This window comes from Chiloscyllium punctatum, chromosome 9, assembly GCF_047496795.1.
Source record: "Chiloscyllium punctatum isolate Juve2018m chromosome 9, sChiPun1.3, whole genome shotgun sequence".
Lineage (NCBI taxonomy): Eukaryota > Metazoa > Chordata > Chondrichthyes > Orectolobiformes > Hemiscylliidae > Chiloscyllium > Chiloscyllium punctatum.
Genome location: NC_092747.1, coordinates 30,453,474 through 30,473,902, shown reverse-complemented (window position 1 = coordinate 30,473,902; position 20,429 = coordinate 30,453,474). Strand labels below are relative to the sequence as shown.

The following is a 20,429-nucleotide window of genomic DNA, read 5'->3' as shown; positions in this document are numbered from 1 at the left end:
ACTATATGCAGTTCAATATTACATCTGACCCTGAGCTGAGTGAATGAGGTAAAAACAATAACTGCAGATGCTGAAAACCAAATACTGGATTAGTGGTGCTGGAAGAGCACAGCAGTTCAGGCAGCATCCAACGAGCAGCGAAATCGACGTTTCGGGCAAAAGCCCTTCATCAGGATTGAATGTGGTACCAATAATGTGGCTCATTTCTACCTCCAAGCAATGTTTGATTTTATCCTTACCACACCTTATCCACTGTTCAAATCTTTATCCATTCTTCATCCACTCTCACCTGCCTGACTGTACTTTGGGAGCAGAGTCCTACAAAATTGTCACTGCTGTGTTTTGTTTTGTATCACAAGCAATTACCCTATCTCATAATGTTCATTATGACTTAAGAGCAAACATAAGCAATTAAGTGAGAAACTGGATAAGTACACAAGGGTCAATTGAGTAGCTGGATATTCTGATGGGATTAGAGGAAGAGGAGTGAGTGGACACGCATATGGAGTATAAATATTGACATTGGACAATTGGACTGATTGTATCCTGCAAGTTCTACATAATTCTTTCACTTCTTTTAAGTCTCCCAAACACTCCACCCAAATCAGAGGCAGGTGACCTGTTCTAATGACTCATTCTTTGCTACTTAGCCTAGGCGATAAGAATCAGATACTTCTTTAGATTTTACCCAAGTAGAAACACCATGCTGTAGAGATTATAACTCAATTGGGAGGGAATTCCATGCTCAACCACATCCTGTTACTCAGTGGCATTATCCACACGTAGTGCAGACAATGGTGAGAGAAAGTGTTAAAATTCTTCGTGAATGAACCATCCTAGCTTAATAGTTACATTGTGGTTGGGTTTGTTTCAAAGGAATTGCAGAATACATTAAGAGGCTTGAATTATTAAGCAAGACTGTTGGTGCACTAAATTATTTTGCCCTATTATTTTGTTCATAATTGGGTTAATTAATTTAATGTAACCCAGCACCTCACCGAGTGCCATTGTAGGGTTACAGTCTCACCAGTTCTCTCTGTTCAAGTGATTAAGGGAAGCTTGAAATGAGTGATTTAATCCAGAGATGAAGTTCAGAACAACAACTTATAATTATAAAATATCCCAAATAATACAACCCAAGATGCTTCATGGGAGTATTATGAAATAAACTACAGCACATTATCTACTGAAGAATATTTGTTTGACCAATAGCTCAGTAAGAAAGGAAAGTTCTAAGGAGAATGAGGTGGAGAGGATTGAAGAGGGAATTCCAAAGTGTCAGGCCCAAGTACATGAAAGCCTGGCCACCAAACAGGAATGCAGTATGATATGGGTGGGAAGAAGAGTGTGGTGAATCTGAAAGTGGATGGCAGGTTTGTACCCTGCAGATCAGTCATGATTAGTTGCTGTGTAAAATGCACAAGTTGAAAACTGTTACTGTGGTTTCAGTACATAATGAAGTCAACATATTTGGACATGTAAATAATGTAGCACTGCAATTACACCTTCAAATGTTGAAAAGTAAATAACATTTTTAAAACGTATTCATGCTGCTCTGTGGTTCCATTCAGTTGTGGCAAGACCAAACCTCGGGAAAAGACAGGAATCATTTTGCACAAGGAAAGTTATACATCCACTGTAAGGATTTAGCTAACTCCTACAGTTAACATCAGATATGCGCCCAGTTGCTGGGTTTAAGATCTATATCAAACCGATATAAATAATCTTCTATTTCTCTCCCATTATTTTTCCACAGGGAGAGGAACTCAAGGCATGCGTAGCTCATAATTTAAAGCCGTAATACACAAGGTGTGAATCTGGGCAAGTCAGTACCTTGTAACTGGTTAATACTTTAGTCAGATTTTCACTTTTCATGAAGGTCTCCCCCTAATCTTAGCATGTGATCTGGCAATAACCAGGGACAGCATCGCTAACGTTACTTAAATTTGAAAACCTGAACTGTCAAATCAGCTGATATATTGCTGTGATGATATATTATCAGTCATGTATAAGTCCAAGGAGATTGCATTCAGTTTGGATCAACCATATCTGATGTGACTGGATTCACTTTCTGACTGTTATTGCAATAAAGCTTAACATCAGGGTTTAATGCTCAAAAGCTGTATGATCATTGTTGTGTGAGTATTCCCTTCTGAAAGCACTGTGAATTCTGGAATCATTTATAAAGGCCTTCATTTCCACATTACATGTCTGTAGAAGAAAAAAATGACTATCTTTCACAGAATAATGGATTTTTTAATGGGTCATTTATACGTAATAAACTGTTATCACTGACACAAAGCAGATTTGGCTCCACAATGATATAAAGTATGCAGTTCAATTCATTTGCCAACTTGCTGAAATATGAAATACAGGAGTGCAGTTGCTGAATGCAGGAGTGAGCCTTACAGCACCTCATCCTCATAGATAGTACAGCACAATTGCAATGATAGGGCTGGAGTGGCAAATATTTTAAATGCTTCTCCTGAATGCCGTCCCCACCTTTAGTTCTGTGTACTGACCGCATATGTAGAGGATTCTGAAGTAAGTTTCTCTGAAAGAGAATATATGTGTAAAATAACACATTTTGATTAAAAGCTCTTACATAAAAATTGATAACTCCATATATAGTTTTTTTTTGTTCATTAATATCCTTTTGTGAAGGAAATCTGCCATTCTCACCTGATCTACATGTGAGTCTAGACGCACAGCAAAATGGTTAACTCTTAACCGAGGAACTGCTCCTGCTCTTACCTGCAATAACAACATCACATAAAAGAATAAAGTACTATTTCTGTTATTCCATATTTGGTATAGCAATCAAGCCATGCATCCCAAAGTGTTATCTGAGCAGTCACCATTTATTTCACAGATATGCTGTCTATGAAAACAGTTTCTTGGCACAGTCTATTGCCAGAAATCTCTTGGCATTGCAAATCCAACTGGAGCAAAGGTAGCCTAGCAGTTGGGATTTTCACTCCAGGAGCTGCCCAACAATAGCAGAGGTTGCCAGGCATAGAGGCAAGTAGAACAGAAGGGCTGCCTCTGTGCTCCAGCACAGTAGTGGCTTTATGTCTCCTCATATGCAACCTACACTCCTTTATCCATCTCCCGTACTAATCCATGCAGTACATACCTCTAAATCTGGAGTCATGGCTGCTCACACATCCAACTAACTAATTCTCACGGCTTCACACATTCTCCATGCCAACCTATACCCCATAGACCATCTCCTTGGGCTATATGGTAACCCCATGTCAAATTAGTTCTGATTCATGCCATCCTTCTACTTCCCAGCCTTTGCCTTATACCTACAATGTCAACTCATTATGCATTCCTGATGAAGGCCTTTTGCCCGAAATGTCAATTTTTTTTCTGCTCCTCGGATGCTGCCTGACTTGCTGTACTTTTCCAGCACCACACTCTCGACTCTAATCTCCAACACGTGCAGTCCTCACTTTCGCTTCATTCGTTATCCAGGATTAAATAAGGTGTCTACTGTGAGCTCATGACATTGGAAAAAATACACTCTCCTTCATTAAAAGAAAACATTTACTACATTCACATGCCTTCAGCTACACAACTTCTTATAACAACAAACATGAAATTCAAGTGCATAAAACCCAATACAACCCCGCTTCAAAAAGTCCAATCACATTTGCAGGTATCAAGTTGATGATGATTCCGAAGCTGATGGATCCACAAAAAGTCCCTGGGCTTTTAAGGCATGGTTAGCAGCTTCACATCACAGCCAGCTTTCACACTAGCCATGAGCAATGCTGCAAAAAATCAAGTTGCTTAATATTAAAATTAACCTTTAAAATCTATTTATCAAAGTCAGTGGTCAGTTGATAAAAGTGGAACAGGCTAAGATCTGGCTTAGAGTATAGAGCAGTCTAATGATTGTAAAGTTCATAAGTGAAGTGAGTTTGAGAAATCTTAGTTCCTGATGCTTAAAGATCCAACTGCACTCATTGGACTGAATCCTATTCGGAACAGTCGAGATCATATTGATTTGAAAAATGAAGTCGTCACTAGTAGCACACTCAACCCTGAGTCAGAATATCAAAAGGCAAAGCTTTCCCATAGGATTTGGCAAAAAAGAACATAACAAATAAGATCTGACGTTGGTCATTTTGGCACTCCAACTTCCTCCGGCATTCAATAAGATCAAGGCTGATCTGACATGGCCTAAACTGCAATTTTTCCTGTGCACCTTAATGCTTGATTCTTTGACGACCAAACTCTATCAATAATCTATCCTCCACTGGGTAGAGAATTCAAAAGATTAACCACCCTCTGAGTGAAAATTATCTTCCCCATCTCTCTGTTGGATGAGGATCCATCAATTTGAAATTATGCCCCCTTGTTTTAGATTCCTGCAAAGGGGAAACATCCTTCCTAACTTGTGAAGTCCCACCAGTATCTCATCCTTTTAGATGAGGTAGTTTCTCATTGTTCTAATCGCCAATGAATATAAACCTGCAAATACATTGGAGAAAGTATAGAAGCAATTTATGAGAATGATTCCAGGAATGAGAAACTTCAGTTATGAGGAAAGAGTAAAGAAGATGGGACTATTCTCCTTGGAGAGAAGTTGGCTAGAGGAGATTTACTAGAGGTTTTCAAAATCATGAGTAGGATAGACAGAGTAAAAAGGGAGAAACTCTAAATGATAAAGAACAAGAGGACATAGATTAAAGGTGATGTGCCCTCCTCACAACCTGTTGGGTTAGCAAACCTGGCAACAATTCACTTGGTCCTTTCATCTGAGTGATGAACAGATTATAAACATCTGGGATCCCAATCCTACTGCTTCCGGAGACTCCCTCTTTAGAATTGGAGCCTATGGATCTAATACCTCACAACCCTCCCCAGCCTGCTGCAGAAGGCACACCTCCATTGAGCTAGCAGCCTCCTTTTACATGGTGAGTGCTGCTCAGGCACTGGATAATGCTGTGCTTCTGGAGATATCACCCCGAATTAGGGCGTAACTTTGCTTGCAGTTAGAAATGTCAGCATGTTATCCTGGACTGTTCCCTGCTACTTCCCTGATCCCCACCTCCAGGATTAAGTCCCTAGGAGAGCGATTATTCAACCTATACATAAAAGCTCAATTGTAACTGTTGATCATATAAACTAACTTATCACTCTACTGCAATACTGAGGGATTTCTTCTTAGTGTGAGATTCTGTTTTCCATAGTAAAATGGCCTATCAATAGTCACAAATGATATCCTTTGTGATTATGACAAAGTTAAAATTTCCCTTCTCAACCCACTCACCTAAAGTCTTTGACATGGTTGACCTCCGTATCGTCCTCCAATGGCTATTCTTGGTTGAGATTGCTTACACATAGATCAATTTTTATCCATCTGACCACAATAAAACTAGCACTCAAAGTGGTTTCTCTTCCTATTCTATCTGATATTTCACAAAGATCTGTCCCTGGTCTCCAATTTCTGGTCTACTTACTGTTCCTCATTGACATCATTTGAAAGCACTTTGTTAGTTCTCATATTTATATTGACAATATGCAACTCTATGTCACCAGCACCACTCTTGGCTACAGCATAATGCTAAATTATCAGCCTATTTGTATGATACTTAATGAGCAGAACTTTCCTTCCCTTGAATATTTGAAAGTCTGAACCCACTCCAAACCCGCAGCACGGTGGCACAGTGGTTAGCACTGCTGCCTCACAGCACCAGAGACCCGGGTTCAATTCCCGCCTCAGGCGACTGACTGTGTGGAGTTTGCACATTCTCCCCGTGTCTGCGTGGGTTTCCTCCGGGTGCTCCGGTTTCCTCCCACAGTCCAAAGATGTGCAGGTCAGGTGAATTGGCCATGCTAAATTGCCCGTAGTGTTAGGTAAGGGGTAGATGTAGGGGTATGGGTGGGTTGCGCTTCGGCGGGGCGGTGTGGACTTGTTGGGCCGAAGGGCCTGTTTCCACACTGTAAGTAATCTAATCTAATCTAATCTTAACGACTGACTCCATCCTTCTGCCTAGCAACTGGCTGAGGCTAAACCAGACTGTTTGCAACTTTGGTGTCCTATTTGCCCAAAAGATAAGATTCTGACCACATATTCATGTGATCATTGAAAATGCCTATTTCCAACTCCATAGCTTTACCTGATCTTATTTTCACCTCAGCTCATCTGTTGCTGAAACCTACACTCTTGTCTTTGTAGCTTTTAGACGTGACTACTCCTACAATCTCTTGGTTCGGCTCCCATGTTCTAAACTCCATAAATTTGAGGTCGTCAAGATCTCAGCTGCCCAAATCCTGTCCACCTGTTAGTATTGTCTTCAATGAACAGCATTGCTTCTAGTCAAGCAATATCTTGCTCTTAAAATTTTCATCTTTGTCTTTAAATCTTCCAATAACTCTCCCTATCACTGTATTCTCTTCCAGTCCAACAACTCTCCAGGATACCAGCATTTAACTAATTTGACCCCTTGAGCAAATGTCAATTTTAAATTGCTCTACCGTTGCTGGCTACACCTTCAGTTGCACAAGTCTTATACTCTGGACTTTCCTCCTGAAACTTCTCCAACTCTCCATCATTCTTTTTTCCTTTAAGATGCTCCTTACAACCTAGCCCCTTGACCAAGCATTTGTCCATCTGCACTAATATTGCCTTATGTGACTGGGTCTCTAATTCAGCTTTGCAACACTCCTGTAAAGTACATGTTTTATTGTATTAAGGACACTATATTCAGCCACGACGTTGTTGAGTATAAAATAACTTGCTTTTTAAGTTGAAGAAATCTCAATTTCAGTTTCCTGATGTGAAATATCAGACTCACAGCAACCTTTGCTTAGTTCATCTTTGTTTAGTTGCAATATGCAGCTTTTTGTAGTGTGTTTTGTGGAGAGGTTAAAAAAAAGTGTGGAATTCCTTGGCAGGTGACTAGAATACTGTTTGCTCAAGGTTACTGTGATAACATGTTGATACCACATCACACAACACCCCCTGTCCAAGCTGCTGAAAAATACATCAGTAAAACTTTGTAAAACATAAAGTCAAATGACTTTGTCAGCAGTTATTCTGAAAAATATACGAACAACAAAATTTCAAAATTTTCTGTTCTTACCTGCAATATACCACATACAAAATTAAAACAAACTTCAGAAAACTTAATTTGAGTGAATCAAAACAAATTTATTGACAATATATTTGAAAGACTACCCTTTAACTTTGTTTCCAACTGAATTTGCTTGACTTTGTTTGCCAAACTAGTTCAAAATAAATCATACTTCTAACTTTGCACTTTGGTCATGCTGTTCACTTTTGTTTTAGATTTGACCTTAATTTTGAGTTATCTGAGACATTGTAACCCAGACAATAAGTGGCCTAACTGAATATACAGAATGAGTGTTGACAGAGGTATCTGGATCTTGTTTCAATAGAACCAAGTCTGATTTTTACCATAGCCTAATGCCTGTGGAATTACACTTTCCAATAGGAGTCATTGGAACAGGAATTCTTCTTGATTTGCAATTAGCTCAGAATGAATCTTTCTCTAACTTGCCTCCTGATAGGGAATTTTACAAGTCTTTCATTAATTGTGTTCACTGCAGATTGACAAGTGCAGGCCCCTGTATGGGTTTAGGGTACAGCACAACCGGAGAAAAATTACTCAATGTCAAAAGGTAAATATCACACAAAACCAGGTTATATTCCAACAGGTTTATTTGGAAGCACTAGCTTTCGGAGCGCTGCTTCTTCATCACAGCCACAGTCACCTGATGGAGCAGTGTTCTGAAAGCTAGTGCCTCCAAATAAGCCTACTGGTCTATAATCTGGTGTGTGATTTTTAACTTTGTCCACCCCAGTCTGCCACCAACTCATCCACATCATGACTCAATATCAAATCGCTTTTGTTAACTTCATGTGCAAATAAATCAAAATTAATTTTATTGCCATAAGCTTGATTTGGTCATTTGCATTTAAAATGTATTACTTTGATATTTTTTCTCAAATTGCCATAAAATGCCGAATGTTTCAGCATTACCCTCATTACCAAATTGATTTCTCCATTATACTCTAAATTGGGTGATATATCTAAAATAGAAACATGGTTTCTGGGTTTTTTTACCTTTATATATCTCATGTACATAATGTTGTACATGGTTCACACTGCTGGTATTATCTCTGTTCCAGAGCCAGTTTTTTACTTTGGAGATACTGAGTACCAGGTAGATGAAAGTGAAGGCTACGTGGAAGTCCAGGTCTGGCGAACTGGAACAGACTTATCCAAGACAGCAACTGTAACTATTCGATCTCGCAAAACAGAACCAGCATCAGCTGAAGGTGAGAACATGATTTCTTTGTTGGTGTTTTAGACATAGGAGCAGTTTTTGCAGTCAGCGGCAAATAAGCTGTTCAGTACCCTTGCACTTGTCCTCAAACTTTCTGTCGTTTTTTAGTGTATGAGTTGCAGTTCTAGAGTTAATAGAATTCAGTACACTGTACAGGGGATCTGGGTCTCTTGCAAGATGTAAGAGATAAAGTGTAAGTTGAAATATTTAATTCATTGTAAATTTGAATACAGAAATGAAATAAAAAGAGGAAAATGAAGGAATTGAAAGAGAGAAGAGACAGACGAAAAGTAAAATATTTTTTATTTAAAATATCTAAAATATCTAAAATGTGAAGAAATGAGATGCTGTTTTTAAAAGGTAAATCTTAGTATAAAAGAGATTGTTTACAGTGATTAAGACACTACCACAACATTAAAAATTCTGTTATATTTTAAAGGATGAGTCCAACATTTTCTGTCTTGTGAGTATCTAGTTGGTAGGTACGGCATTATCACACTCTTCATGTGTTTATAGCCTCAGCAAGAAAGCATTGGAGCACGGCTTCTGGAGGAGCAGCAAAACCCAGTCAGCACCTTCCACATTTTTTGTATTTAACTGGGCATGCTTGGATGCCTAAAGTTGCTGTCCAATTTACTGCTTAATAAGTCTCCCTCATTTTTATTGCCAAACCCAGGTTGTTGTCTGTTTTTATGCATAATATTGAACTTGTAACTTGAGTAACTACAATTATTTACATCATTAATTCTCATGTTGAATCCACTTTCGGACTTTACATCAGAGCTCCCTTTCACAGAATTATATATGAGTAGCTTGGAACAGTTAATTTGTTTCTGCCTAACAGCATTTGCAATTTTCTACGTAGACAGCTGATAATCAAAATGCCCCATCCAACAACTTGCTTGCAAAGTATCCTTTCCTGATGAAGTATTATAAACCAATACAATTGTACTGAGAGATGACTCATCCTAGGAATGTGAACAGTTTTATGACTAAAGGTATCCAAACACATTGTGCTGCATTCAAATCGACAGGACATTGCTGAGAAATATATTAGCACGGGAATGTAAACATGTCTCTTCCAATGCCCTGCATACTAGTAAAATAGTTGAAGTCTACCTTCAGTGTTTGTAGTTCTGAACTTCAAAAGTAAAATACCAGCCTAGAGTCTGTTGCACAAGTAAGAACCAGAAAAAAAAGTCAATTTCTTTTAACCTCTGCTTAACAATTTTCCCTTAATTGAATTAATCTCAAGTTAGATCTTTCCACTAATGCAGAAAGTAAGAGCTACAAAAGCTTCCCCATTCTTTTAACAGTCCTATAATTGACTAAGTCACTTATCCAGTAACTTCAAAAGAAATTCTGGTGTACGAGCATACGAATCAAGAGCAGGCCATTCAGCCCATCAAGTCTGTTTGAACTTCCAATAAGTTCGTGACTGATCTAAGTGCGATCAAATAATAATCAAACCTGCATTGCTGTGTCTCTGTGATAACATTTCCCGCCTTTGCTTAACAAGAATCTAACAACATTTGCCTTACAAATATTTAAGCTTCCAGCATTTTTACTGAAAGGGAGATCATGACTTACTGAGAGAAAAACATTCCAGCTCATCTCTTGTTTTAAATGGGTGACCCCTGTACTTTTTAATCAGTGAAGATGTGGATTCTCCTATAAGAGGAAACATTCCCTCTATACCTATCCTTTCAAATCGTCTATGTTTCAATCAAGCCACCTGTTACTTTCTCAAATCCAGAGGACATAAGCCTAACTTTTTCTCATAAGACAAGGCCCCACCAGGTCTGGACTGCCTCTAAATAGTTACATCCTTCTGCAAATAAGGTGATACTTCCTAATATGTCTTGCCTGTTGTTAAACAAAATCCTGAAATAAAAGTAGTCAGGCCCAGGATTTCCAGTTTCTGAATTGAGAATCTAGCCACTGGTTCAATTCCAGGACCCAACATAGTGTGCTGTGTTTCATAGTAGTACCAAGATTTTTAAAGGGACAAACCAATTAACAGGATTGCTGTCTAATCTAGGACAGTCGACAGAGTATTCACCTCTGCAGATCTGTTAGCTGACATGGGAGCTGCTGATATGAATGTGCACAGAGAGAGATTTCTACAGCTGCCTGCCATGATTCTGGACAGGCAACTGTGGCCTGGCAACAATTATGGTGGTAGGGAGGATGGAATGCATTCTAGTAGGGGGCTCTCCCCGATTCCTCGTACCACACTCGCTGTCAGCTGAAGTAACCACATTGGTGGATGTCAGGGTGGCCAATGAGAAAATGCAGCTGGCATGGAAGCATGCACTTAATAGGCCTGTATTATCCTTAATTAGCTGTCTGGCACCTCTTTACTTTCTGACGAGATCTGATTCAACCCGTGCTCAGTGAATGTGGTTTGTGATCAGGATTGTGCTGGGGAACTGGCACACAGGCCAGAGGCACAAAATTACACACTCACTGTCCTCTGATCCCATCACTCAACCTGTTAATAACCCAAACCACACTTGAGCCATTTTGTGTTCATTGCCTCTTTTGAATATATCAGAGTTGAATTTTCAATGGCAGATCAGTAAAATCTGTCAATATGTTAGTGGAGAATCCCCAGAAACTAGGAATACAGTATAACCCATTTAATAACCCAATCCACATTTTTGCTAGTTATCTCGTTTGAACATTTTGGAGTTGAATTTCCATTGAGAAATCACTAAAATCTGTCAAAATGTTGGAGAAGAATTCCCTGAAATTAGAAATGCAACACTATGGTTGTTAATGATGTTACCTGCAATATTTTTACAAATCTTCCACTAAAATTATGGACTATTGGTTCAAAGAGGCCTGAGAAACTCCTAACCCTCTGGATGAAATTGCCACTTTTTGTTTTAGACAAAGGATAACTCATATGCTTGGAACCAAAGATCCCTTTTTGTATGATCGTCACTATTTTATATATTTAAGCATTAGTTATTTTAAGTGGGTGAACACCTGCATGTAAATAATGTAACGAGAAGCTTTGCTATGGGTGGCATTCAATGTATGCAAAAGGGTCTTTTGACAACCTTGACCAGGGTCACAAATACAGAAGTATATTGGAAATGAAATTAAAATCTGGTTAATTTTTTTTACTGAAAAATTTAGTTTTGTTAGGATACAGTTTTCATATAATTAAAATTACCTGTAATTGCACTTTGGAAACACCGAAGTCTTACTCAGTATATAAAAATAGCACTGATTGGGAGGGTTGCAATTTTTAAAAAATTCAGTTAAGAACACTGAAAATTGGGGATAGTGCATCCTGCATAATTCAACATAACCCAAGGAATTTTCATTATTGAAAATGTGCTGGTGTAACAGTTCATGATCTATTATTATGATTACTGTAAATATAGATAATTTTAAAAGGACCTTGAGTTAGAAATGTATCTTTAAGAATGACTGAAACAATTACAGAAAACATGTGATTCCACAGTCTGATAGTAATTAATTTACTATCTGTTTAAGAATTCCTAAACATTGGGTCTCTTTTCCAGCTGGCGTTGATTATGTAGGCATCAGTCGCAATCTGGATTTTGCTCCTGGAGTGAACATGCAGACTTTCCGTGTTACAATCCTTGATGATTTAGGTCAACCAGCTCTGGAAGGACCAGAGACATTTGAACTTGTGCTGCGTATGCCAGTGAATGCCGTCCTTGGAGAACCCAGTAAAACCACAGTGTTCATTAATGACTCAGTGTCAGATTGTAAGTGTACACCTTACATTTTCATCTTGCTGTTCAAATAGCTTTTAAAGCCATGGCGAAAGACCTCTAAAGTGGAGACTGGAATGGTTAGCAAAATAAATGACATTATGGCAACTTCTGAACTGTAAGAAGTGGCAGGGATATAAATAAATATTTGTCTTAGATGTCACATCTGACAATCTTCTCAATACAGAGGAATCCTGATTATGTAAAGGTCACAGGCGGGGAGTATTTCTTTCATTTGATCATTTAACTACATTTTATTTCTGGCACAGTGATAAATGGTGTTAAATTGGTTTGGAAATATACCTGGGGATTTTAATATTTAATGGATTTGTTTCACACCTGTAATCAATTAAATTGGAATCTCCACGTAAAAATAAAGCAGCAGAGTGTTTTGCAAGATTAGATGTGGTTGTTTCTTTTAAGATCTCCTACCTAACCCAAATCTTGCAAGCTAACATTGCAATGGCCAATTTTTGTCAGGCACAGATGCAATTACATAACTGGAGATTGTATTGTACTTCACCCAGTAATGGTTACAAGAAAATAATGCATTAACAACTTTCCTTTTCTTTAAAGTGCCAAAGGTACAATTCAAGGATGCAGCATATGTGGGAAAAGAGAATGATGGTCAGATCACAGCAATTGTTTACCGCAGTGGGGACACCAGCTACAAATCCACCGTTCGGTGTTACACTCGTCAAGCATCTGCTCAGGTCATGATGGATTTTGCTGAGCGTCCCAACACCGATGATTCCATCATTACATTTCTTCCAGGTATTGTACATTATACAGATATAATGTTAATTTTCAGCACTTACTTAGTAAGAGCAGCATTGGTTATCTCTCTCTATTCTTTTAACTTTGTGTACAATATCTGCAATATGTTACTTGCAGAAATTGTCAAAGAACTATTTTTTGGTTGACCTGAAGCAGATTTTAAAATGCTTAATGAAATAATAATTTAATTGAAACTGATTTTAAAACACTGATTAAGAAAACTAGTGGCAGCTTGTAAAAAATGGAAATGGAGTTATAGTTTCCAATGTTGCCACAGTTCCTTGCTGTCTCTCAAACTACTGAGTAACTACATTGTGATACAAAGGAATATTGGAACAGAAGTATCCCATCCCTTCTCAAGGGAAACTAGGAACATGGTCATTTCTGTCTGTGTTATTGAGCTGCTGTTGTCTTCCTGATCACAGCTCTCCACTCCTCACTGCAGATACTCACTTGGTGTCTGCTTTACATTGAAACAGAACCGTGACTTGTGATGTTACACACATCTCAAATGACCTAATTATTCCTGTCAAATTACTTGTGAAGCAAATCACACGATTAGTCAATCTTCTGCAAAATTCCTCTGTCGTCACAGCCAATGGAATTTGGACAGGACAGGATGCCATTGTATTGGAGGCATTTTCGAGAATGTTCTCTAGACACCCATGTTTTATGCGTAAATTAGAAAAAAGTTCTTTGAGCCTGAACCACCAATCAGTTAGTTTGTGATCAAATTATTGTAGCATTTATAGGATTATCCGCAAGAGACCCTGATTTACAAGCGTCTGACATGCAAACATTTCCTTTACTTACAATAGTGACTTTATATTTTCCTGCAATGTGTTCTGATGTAATAGGCAATGAGAAAGGAAGACCCACACGGCAGAATATGGGAAAGACATCTGATATGGAAAGGGAAATGCAAGGATATGAATCAGGAGCAGGAGTGGGCCATTCGGCCCCTCAAGCCTATTCCATACTTTAACGAGATCCTAGCTGATCTGATTATAACCTTAAATCACATTCCTGCTTATACCTGATAACTTTCCAACCTCTTGCTTAAAAAGAATCGATCAATCTTTGCTTTACTAATTCAGAAAGTCTGCTTCCACCACCTTTCCAGGGAGAGAGTTCCCTTCTGAAAGATGTTTTTTGCCTAATCTGTGCTTTAAATGGGTGACCCTGATTTTTGAGCACTGACTAGATTAAACGCTATTCTCAATTTTACAGTAAAAGGAAATATTGTCTACACACCTGTCCTGTTCCAATTCTTTAACATTTTATGTATCAATCAAATCGTTTCTTATATTTCTAATGATTACAAACCTAGACTGCTCAACCTTTCCTCAAGAGACAACTTTCCTATAACAATATTAGTCTAGTAAATTTTCTGTGAACTGCCTCAAACTTAATTACATGCTTCATTCACTGTTAATAAAGCTATCACAGAAAAAAAAAGCTACTTTAATAATTGAGTGGAGATGTTAAAAGACAAGTGAGCAGTATTTGTTATGAATGCATTAAATGTTTGTATAATGTCACTGGCTGTCATTTTTTTACTCCTGTGTTACTATTTCTGTTGAAGATTCCTTATCTTGACTGTTAGAAAAATAAAGCTTTTTTGATGTAATCAAACTTTTTCATTAATTAAAAATTATTTATGTTTTGCAAAAATGGCAAACCTCTTTTAAGTGTCTCATATTAATCTGTCATATTTCACAGGTGAAATTGAGAAACCCTGCACTGTGACTTTAAATGATGATACAATACACGAGGAAGATGAGGACTTGAGATTGGTGCTTGGAACTCCAAAGAGCGAGTCCCCATTTGGAGCTTCAATTGGGGAAAAGAATGAAACAGTGATAAAAATCAAGGATGGCGCAGACAGTAAGAAGCATTATTGTGTAGTTTCAAAGTGAATTGAATTCATCCTTTATTTCACTGGTTACTTTAACAAAACTGCTCTTTTACTACAGAGGCTATTATTAAATTTGGAGAGACCAAATTCAGTATCAGTGAACCGAAAGAACCCGGGCAGATTGCAGTTGTAAAAATTCCTGTACTTCGCCTTGGAGACACTTCAAAAGTTTCTATTGTACGAGTCCACACAAAAGATGGTTCTGCAACCTCAGGAGAAGACTACCATCCTCTGTCAGAAGGTACATGATTATATGAAATAGTTCATAGTTTCCTGAAAGTATAGTGGTGTCTTATGTTTCAGATACTTATACTAAAGTAAATCTGAAGTGCCCTGCAGCAAGGAGGTTTGGAGTAGACTGGAACATGATTTGACCTGTTCTGAGTACAGCCTTTGTATTTTTTGACAGCTATTTAGTCTGCAGAAAATGTCTGAAAAAATAATAGAATGTCTATAACTTTGAAGTAAACAAAGATGCAAAGAACTTAACTTTAAGCCATTTTAATTTTAAAATGTACTTTGCGATTTGAGAAAATGAATCAACGTCTTGGTTTTAGTATTTTTTATTTAAATGGTTGACTGTTTTCTCACTGCTGTGCAACATCAGTGCCAAATTTATCAGTTAGCTTTCAAGGAATGATTAATTGTGGTTTAAAATAAAGGAAGCCAAAAATATGTAACCGTCCTGATGGAATGCTGCCATAATTTCAGCTGCATTGAGGAACAGGATGTCTTGAGTCTTTGTATTCAATCCGTGCTTGCTATTTTCACAGAAAATTTAACTGCATTTCTTCTGTGATGAAGAACTTATAATTACCTCATAATAACACATATTATACATATAGATAATATATTGTATTGAATAACCCGACAGTTCACAGATCCAAAAAAAGGCCATTGAAATCTTTCTGAATCATAGAATCCCTACAGTGCAGAAAGAGGCCATTTGACTCAAGTCCACACCAACCCGCATCCCACCCAGATCCAGCCCTCCACTCTATTCCTATAACCCCACATTTATCATGGCTAACCCACATAACCTGCACATCTTTGGACTGTGGGAGGAAACCAGAGCACCCAGCAAAAACTCATAGACACAAGGACAACATGCAGAGTCCACACAGACAATTGCCTAAAGGTGGAATTGAATCCAGTTTTCTTGCGCTGTGAGGCAGTAGTACTAACCATCAACATCATGCCACCCGTTGGTTACCTACCAATATATAAATCCATGACCTATCTCTAATGACCATGAAACAATGTGTCATCTTAATCTTGGATACTTACTGAAGAGACAATACATACAACTGCATATCTACTCTCATGTAAACATAAAAATGTGCTGTATCTTGATATATGTCCTTCCTAAAAATAATACAGTTCATGCTGAAAGGGACTTGCAACTAGCTCACTCTTATTGATCACCAATATCTTCCCTACCATTTCACCAATAACACCGGGTCAAATGAACTGCAGAAAACCCAAGCTGTTGCAAGAACTCAGTGCTTTTAGCATACTTAAACTTCTTAAAGCACTTCACAGGAGTGGCACTACACAACAATTGACGCCAAGTCACATAAGGAGATATTAGAGCATGTGATCAAAGTCTCGGTCCAAAAGGTAGGTTTTAAGGATCATCTTAAAGCAGAAAGAACGATAAGTGAAGAGATTTAGGGAGGGAATTCCAACAGCACAGTACAAACCAGGAATGCAAGAGAGGCCAGCATTGGGGAAGTACAGAAAAGTGAGGGAATGAGAGGAAATTATAGAAATAGGGAGGGATCAGGCCTTGGTGGGATTTAAAAGCCAGGGTGAGAATTTATTAAATCTGCTATTTTCTGACTAAGTACACAGGCAGTGAGTGAATGGAACATGGAATGAGCTCAGAAAGAAGCAGCAGAATTTTGAATCAGTTGAATTTTGTTGGGAGGGGTGCAGATATTAGGTCAACAAGAAGAGTGATGGAATAGCTAAAAGGTAACTAAGATATGGATAAGAGTTTCAGAAGAACCAACAGGGAGGTTGGGATAATGTTACCGAGGTGGACTTAGATTGTCTACGTGCTGGAGCAGGTATGGGGCTCGCAGTTATCTCATGGTAGACCATCGGTTGTTTACAGCCTGACTGAACCTCAAAAAGTAGCCAGGCAGATGGATGGAGTCAGTGACTACGGAACAGCTATTATCAATTTAGCATGGCAAACCATCAGCTGTCTGAAATGGTGGCAACTTTCCATTTATATTCCAGATAAAGTGTGTCAGTGCATTTTCCGGTTGAATCAGTGTAACATTGTTTGAAAGTTGGCAAACAATTTGGAATGCCATTATTGAAGGAGTTCTGATCTAAATGTGGAAGCAATTCAGTCTATGATGCTGAACACTTGCTGTGCATTTATTGGATTGATGTGATTCATAGACTTAATTCACTTTAATAATTATGTAAAGACATCTTGGCTTTACATAATTATGACTGTACTCAGAGGGTCTGTTTATGGTCACAATGCTTCCCTTGACTTTCCTCTTATTTCAAAGATATAAGCCTAGAGATTTAGTGGCCAATGCCTGATTTTTGGACACAAGCAACCTACTGCACTTTCAGTGTAATGAGCAAGGAGCACCTACACACTTTCAAACAGAAGTATGCTACCCACTCTGTTAGATAGGGTAGATTCCCTGTCAGCTGACCTCAGTTGTACCACCAGCATTGTTGCCCTAACTAAGAGCATCAATTGAATACATAGTAATAAAACCTGGGACCTTTCTGTGCTGTATAGCTCACCTCTACACAAACCACTGGATTCATCGAATAAACGATCAGGCGTTTTGGCTGATGGTGTTGCTACATGTTTCGAGTTGCACTCTGGTGCTCCATAAATAGGATTGGGCCAAGTTTGGATGTGCAAACTCCAACAGTCAGCTTGCTCCACAGACCACCCTGAGGCCATACCTCCCCAGGCCTTAGGCCTCCCTCAGCACCTAAGCAGCCTGTTAAATAGTCACTTAAAATTCTCATCTTAATTCCTACAACATGTAGGAAGCCCCTTAGTTTTCTCAAGTTCCCTGGGCCTATCAGAGGAGCCAACCCCATAATGCTGTCGCCCCTTTTAATCTGCCCCATGGCCATTTGAACCTGCCCATCCACCCTCGGTGAGATTGCCAACTCCAGATTTACCTGAGCTCTGTGGTGTGGTGGCACGGTCTGTAGTCCCAACAGTGGCCACTCCTCCTGGTTAGCAGGTGGTGGTTCTGCAGAACTGCCCACCATTGGTTTTGGTTTGGCTGGCTGCTGTGTGAGGCAGGCCTCCTCCCACAATAGTGATGGAAGTCTCACTTTAAAGCAAATGCTGTCCCCAGCATTACATTGATACAGAGCAGGCATTGGGACAGTAGGCAGGCTCCCTCCCCCTCTGACCTTATAGCCCCAATTGAGGCTTATGTGAGACAAAACCCTATCTACCATTTCTAAGCTAAAGCAGAGCGGACTACAGAGTTGGACTTTAGGTTTATTCATTGACAAATTCGATATAATTTAGATGCAAAGTAAATTTGGAAATTACAGATATAAAGTATAATTCTTTCTGTAGCTGCATCATAAAGTATGAAATACGTTCAGGGGAAAATGGGTCTCTGTGATTTGAATGAAAATTTGTCTCCCTTCTCACTCAGATGTTCCTTGACTGTCTGTTCTTCATCAAGACTTTTTTTTGACTAATTTCAGAAATTGAATTTAAAGCAAGTGAAACTGAGCACTTTGTGGAAGTTGAGGTGCTGTATGACGGAGTGAGAGAAATGCGAGAGGCCTTCACTGTCCACCTGAAACCCGATGAGAACATGGTGGCAGAAACTCAGGTACACAAGCAGAGGGAAAGCCATGTGGCCCAGTTAGCAGTAGGTTGATTAACAGATTCAAAAATGTCAGTAAGTGCCTTTTGTCCCTACTTCTTGATTCAGTGCTCTACACTTCCATCTCTTTCGAGTTGTGTGTTTATTTGTATTGCCCCTCATCATTCTCTCTGCCAAAACGAATCACTTCATATTCTTCTGTAATAAATGGCATCTGCCACATATCCACTAATCTGTCTGTGTCCTTTCTCAGGGGAGAAAGTGAGGACTGCAGATGCTGGAGATCAGAGCTGAAAATGTGTTGCTGGAAAAGCGCAGCAGGTCAGGCAGCATCCAAGGAGCAGGGGAATCGACGTTTCGGGCATGAGCCCTTCTTCAGGAATGAGGAAAGTGTGTCCAGCAGGCTAAGATAAATGGTAGGGAGGAGGGTCTTGGGGGAGGGGCGTTGGAAATGCGATAGGTGGAAGGAGGTCAAGGTGAGGGTGATAGGCCGGAGTGGGGGTGGGGGCGGGGGCGGAGAGGTCAGAAAGAAGATTGCAGGTTAGGAAGGCGGTGCTGAGTTTGAGGGATTTGACTGAGATAAGATGGGGGGAGGGGAAATGAGGAAACTGGAGAAATCTGAGTTCATCCCTAGGTTGGAGGGTTCCTAGGCGGAAGATGAGGCGTTCTTCCTCCAACCGTCGTGTTGCTATGGTCTGGCGATGGAGGAGTCCAAGGACCTGCATGTCCTTGATGGAGTGGGAGGGGGAGTTGAAGTGTTGAGCCACGGGGTGGTTGGGTTGGTTGGTCCCAGAACACCTCTGGGACACCCGGACCAACCAACCCAACCACCCCGTGGCTCAACACTTCAACTCCCCCTCCCACTCCATCAAGGACATGCAGGTCCTTGGACTCCTCCATCGCCAGACCATAGCAACACGACGGTTGGAGGAAGAAATCCTCATCTTCCGCCTAGGAACCCTCCAACCACAAGGGATGAACTCAGATTTCTCCAGTTTCCTCATTTCCCCTCCCCCCACCTTGTCTCAGTCAAATCCCTCGAACTCAGCACCACCTTCCTAACCTGCAATCTTCTTCCTGACCTCTCTGCCCCCACCCCCACTCCGGCCTCACCCTCACCTTGACCTCCTTCCACCTATTGCATTTCCAACGCCCCTCCCCCAAGTCCCTCCTCCCTACCATTTATCTTAGCCTGCTGGACACACTTTCCTCATTCCTGAAGAAGAGCTCATGCCCGAAACATCGATTCTCCTGCTCCTTGGATGCTGCCTGACCTGCTGCGCTTTTCGAGCAACACATTTTCAGCTGTGTCCTTTCTCAGTCTATCACTACCTTGTTCACATTTGACAAGCTTCCTAAATTTTATTGCACCTGCAAATTTTGAAGTTGTGTTTTGTGCGTCTGAGGCGATATTATTGTGGATCAGGTCTCCCCAAATTGGGATTGTAACCGCAATTAGTATTACTCACTGAAATGTTGGCGTGTGAGGTCAGAGAAGTTTACCACAGAGTTTCAACTGAGTGATCAGCTGTGAGACAGCTTTAAGTCCTCACATTTATTTCAAACTTTGATCTATATTACTGATCCTCAATGCCTAACAGCTACACCAATAAAAATGGTAGGTTTCAGAAATATCAAAAAACAATTATATCTTCTCCAAACCCTCTCTGTTCCACACCCTCTCCTCTTACACTTCTCACAGCTCTTGCAGGTCATCGTCAACTAAACTAACAAGGAAGCCACATATTAACCTTGTTCCAGATCATTTTGTTTTTGAGGAGTGCTTGATGATACTTTCGAACAAATGTT

General features: G+C 39.6%; 1 protein-coding gene across 1 annotated transcript in view; it reads left to right on the top strand.

Annotated features, from left to right (window-relative positions):
* Positions 1-20,429, top strand: part of LOC140481260 (FRAS1-related extracellular matrix protein 2-like) — a 234,766-nt gene that overhangs the window by 180,387 nt on the left and 33,950 nt on the right. The window contains exons 7-12 of the mRNA XM_072577166.1: positions 8,171-8,320; positions 11,868-12,077; positions 12,660-12,857; positions 14,583-14,747; positions 14,837-15,019; positions 18,496-18,626. Coding sequence (XP_072433267.1) covers positions 8,171-8,320; positions 11,868-12,077; positions 12,660-12,857; positions 14,583-14,747; positions 14,837-15,019; positions 18,496-18,626 — 1,037 coding nt within the window. The remainder of the gene's footprint in view (positions 1-8,170; positions 8,321-11,867; positions 12,078-12,659; positions 12,858-14,582; positions 14,748-14,836; positions 15,020-18,495; positions 18,627-20,429) is intronic.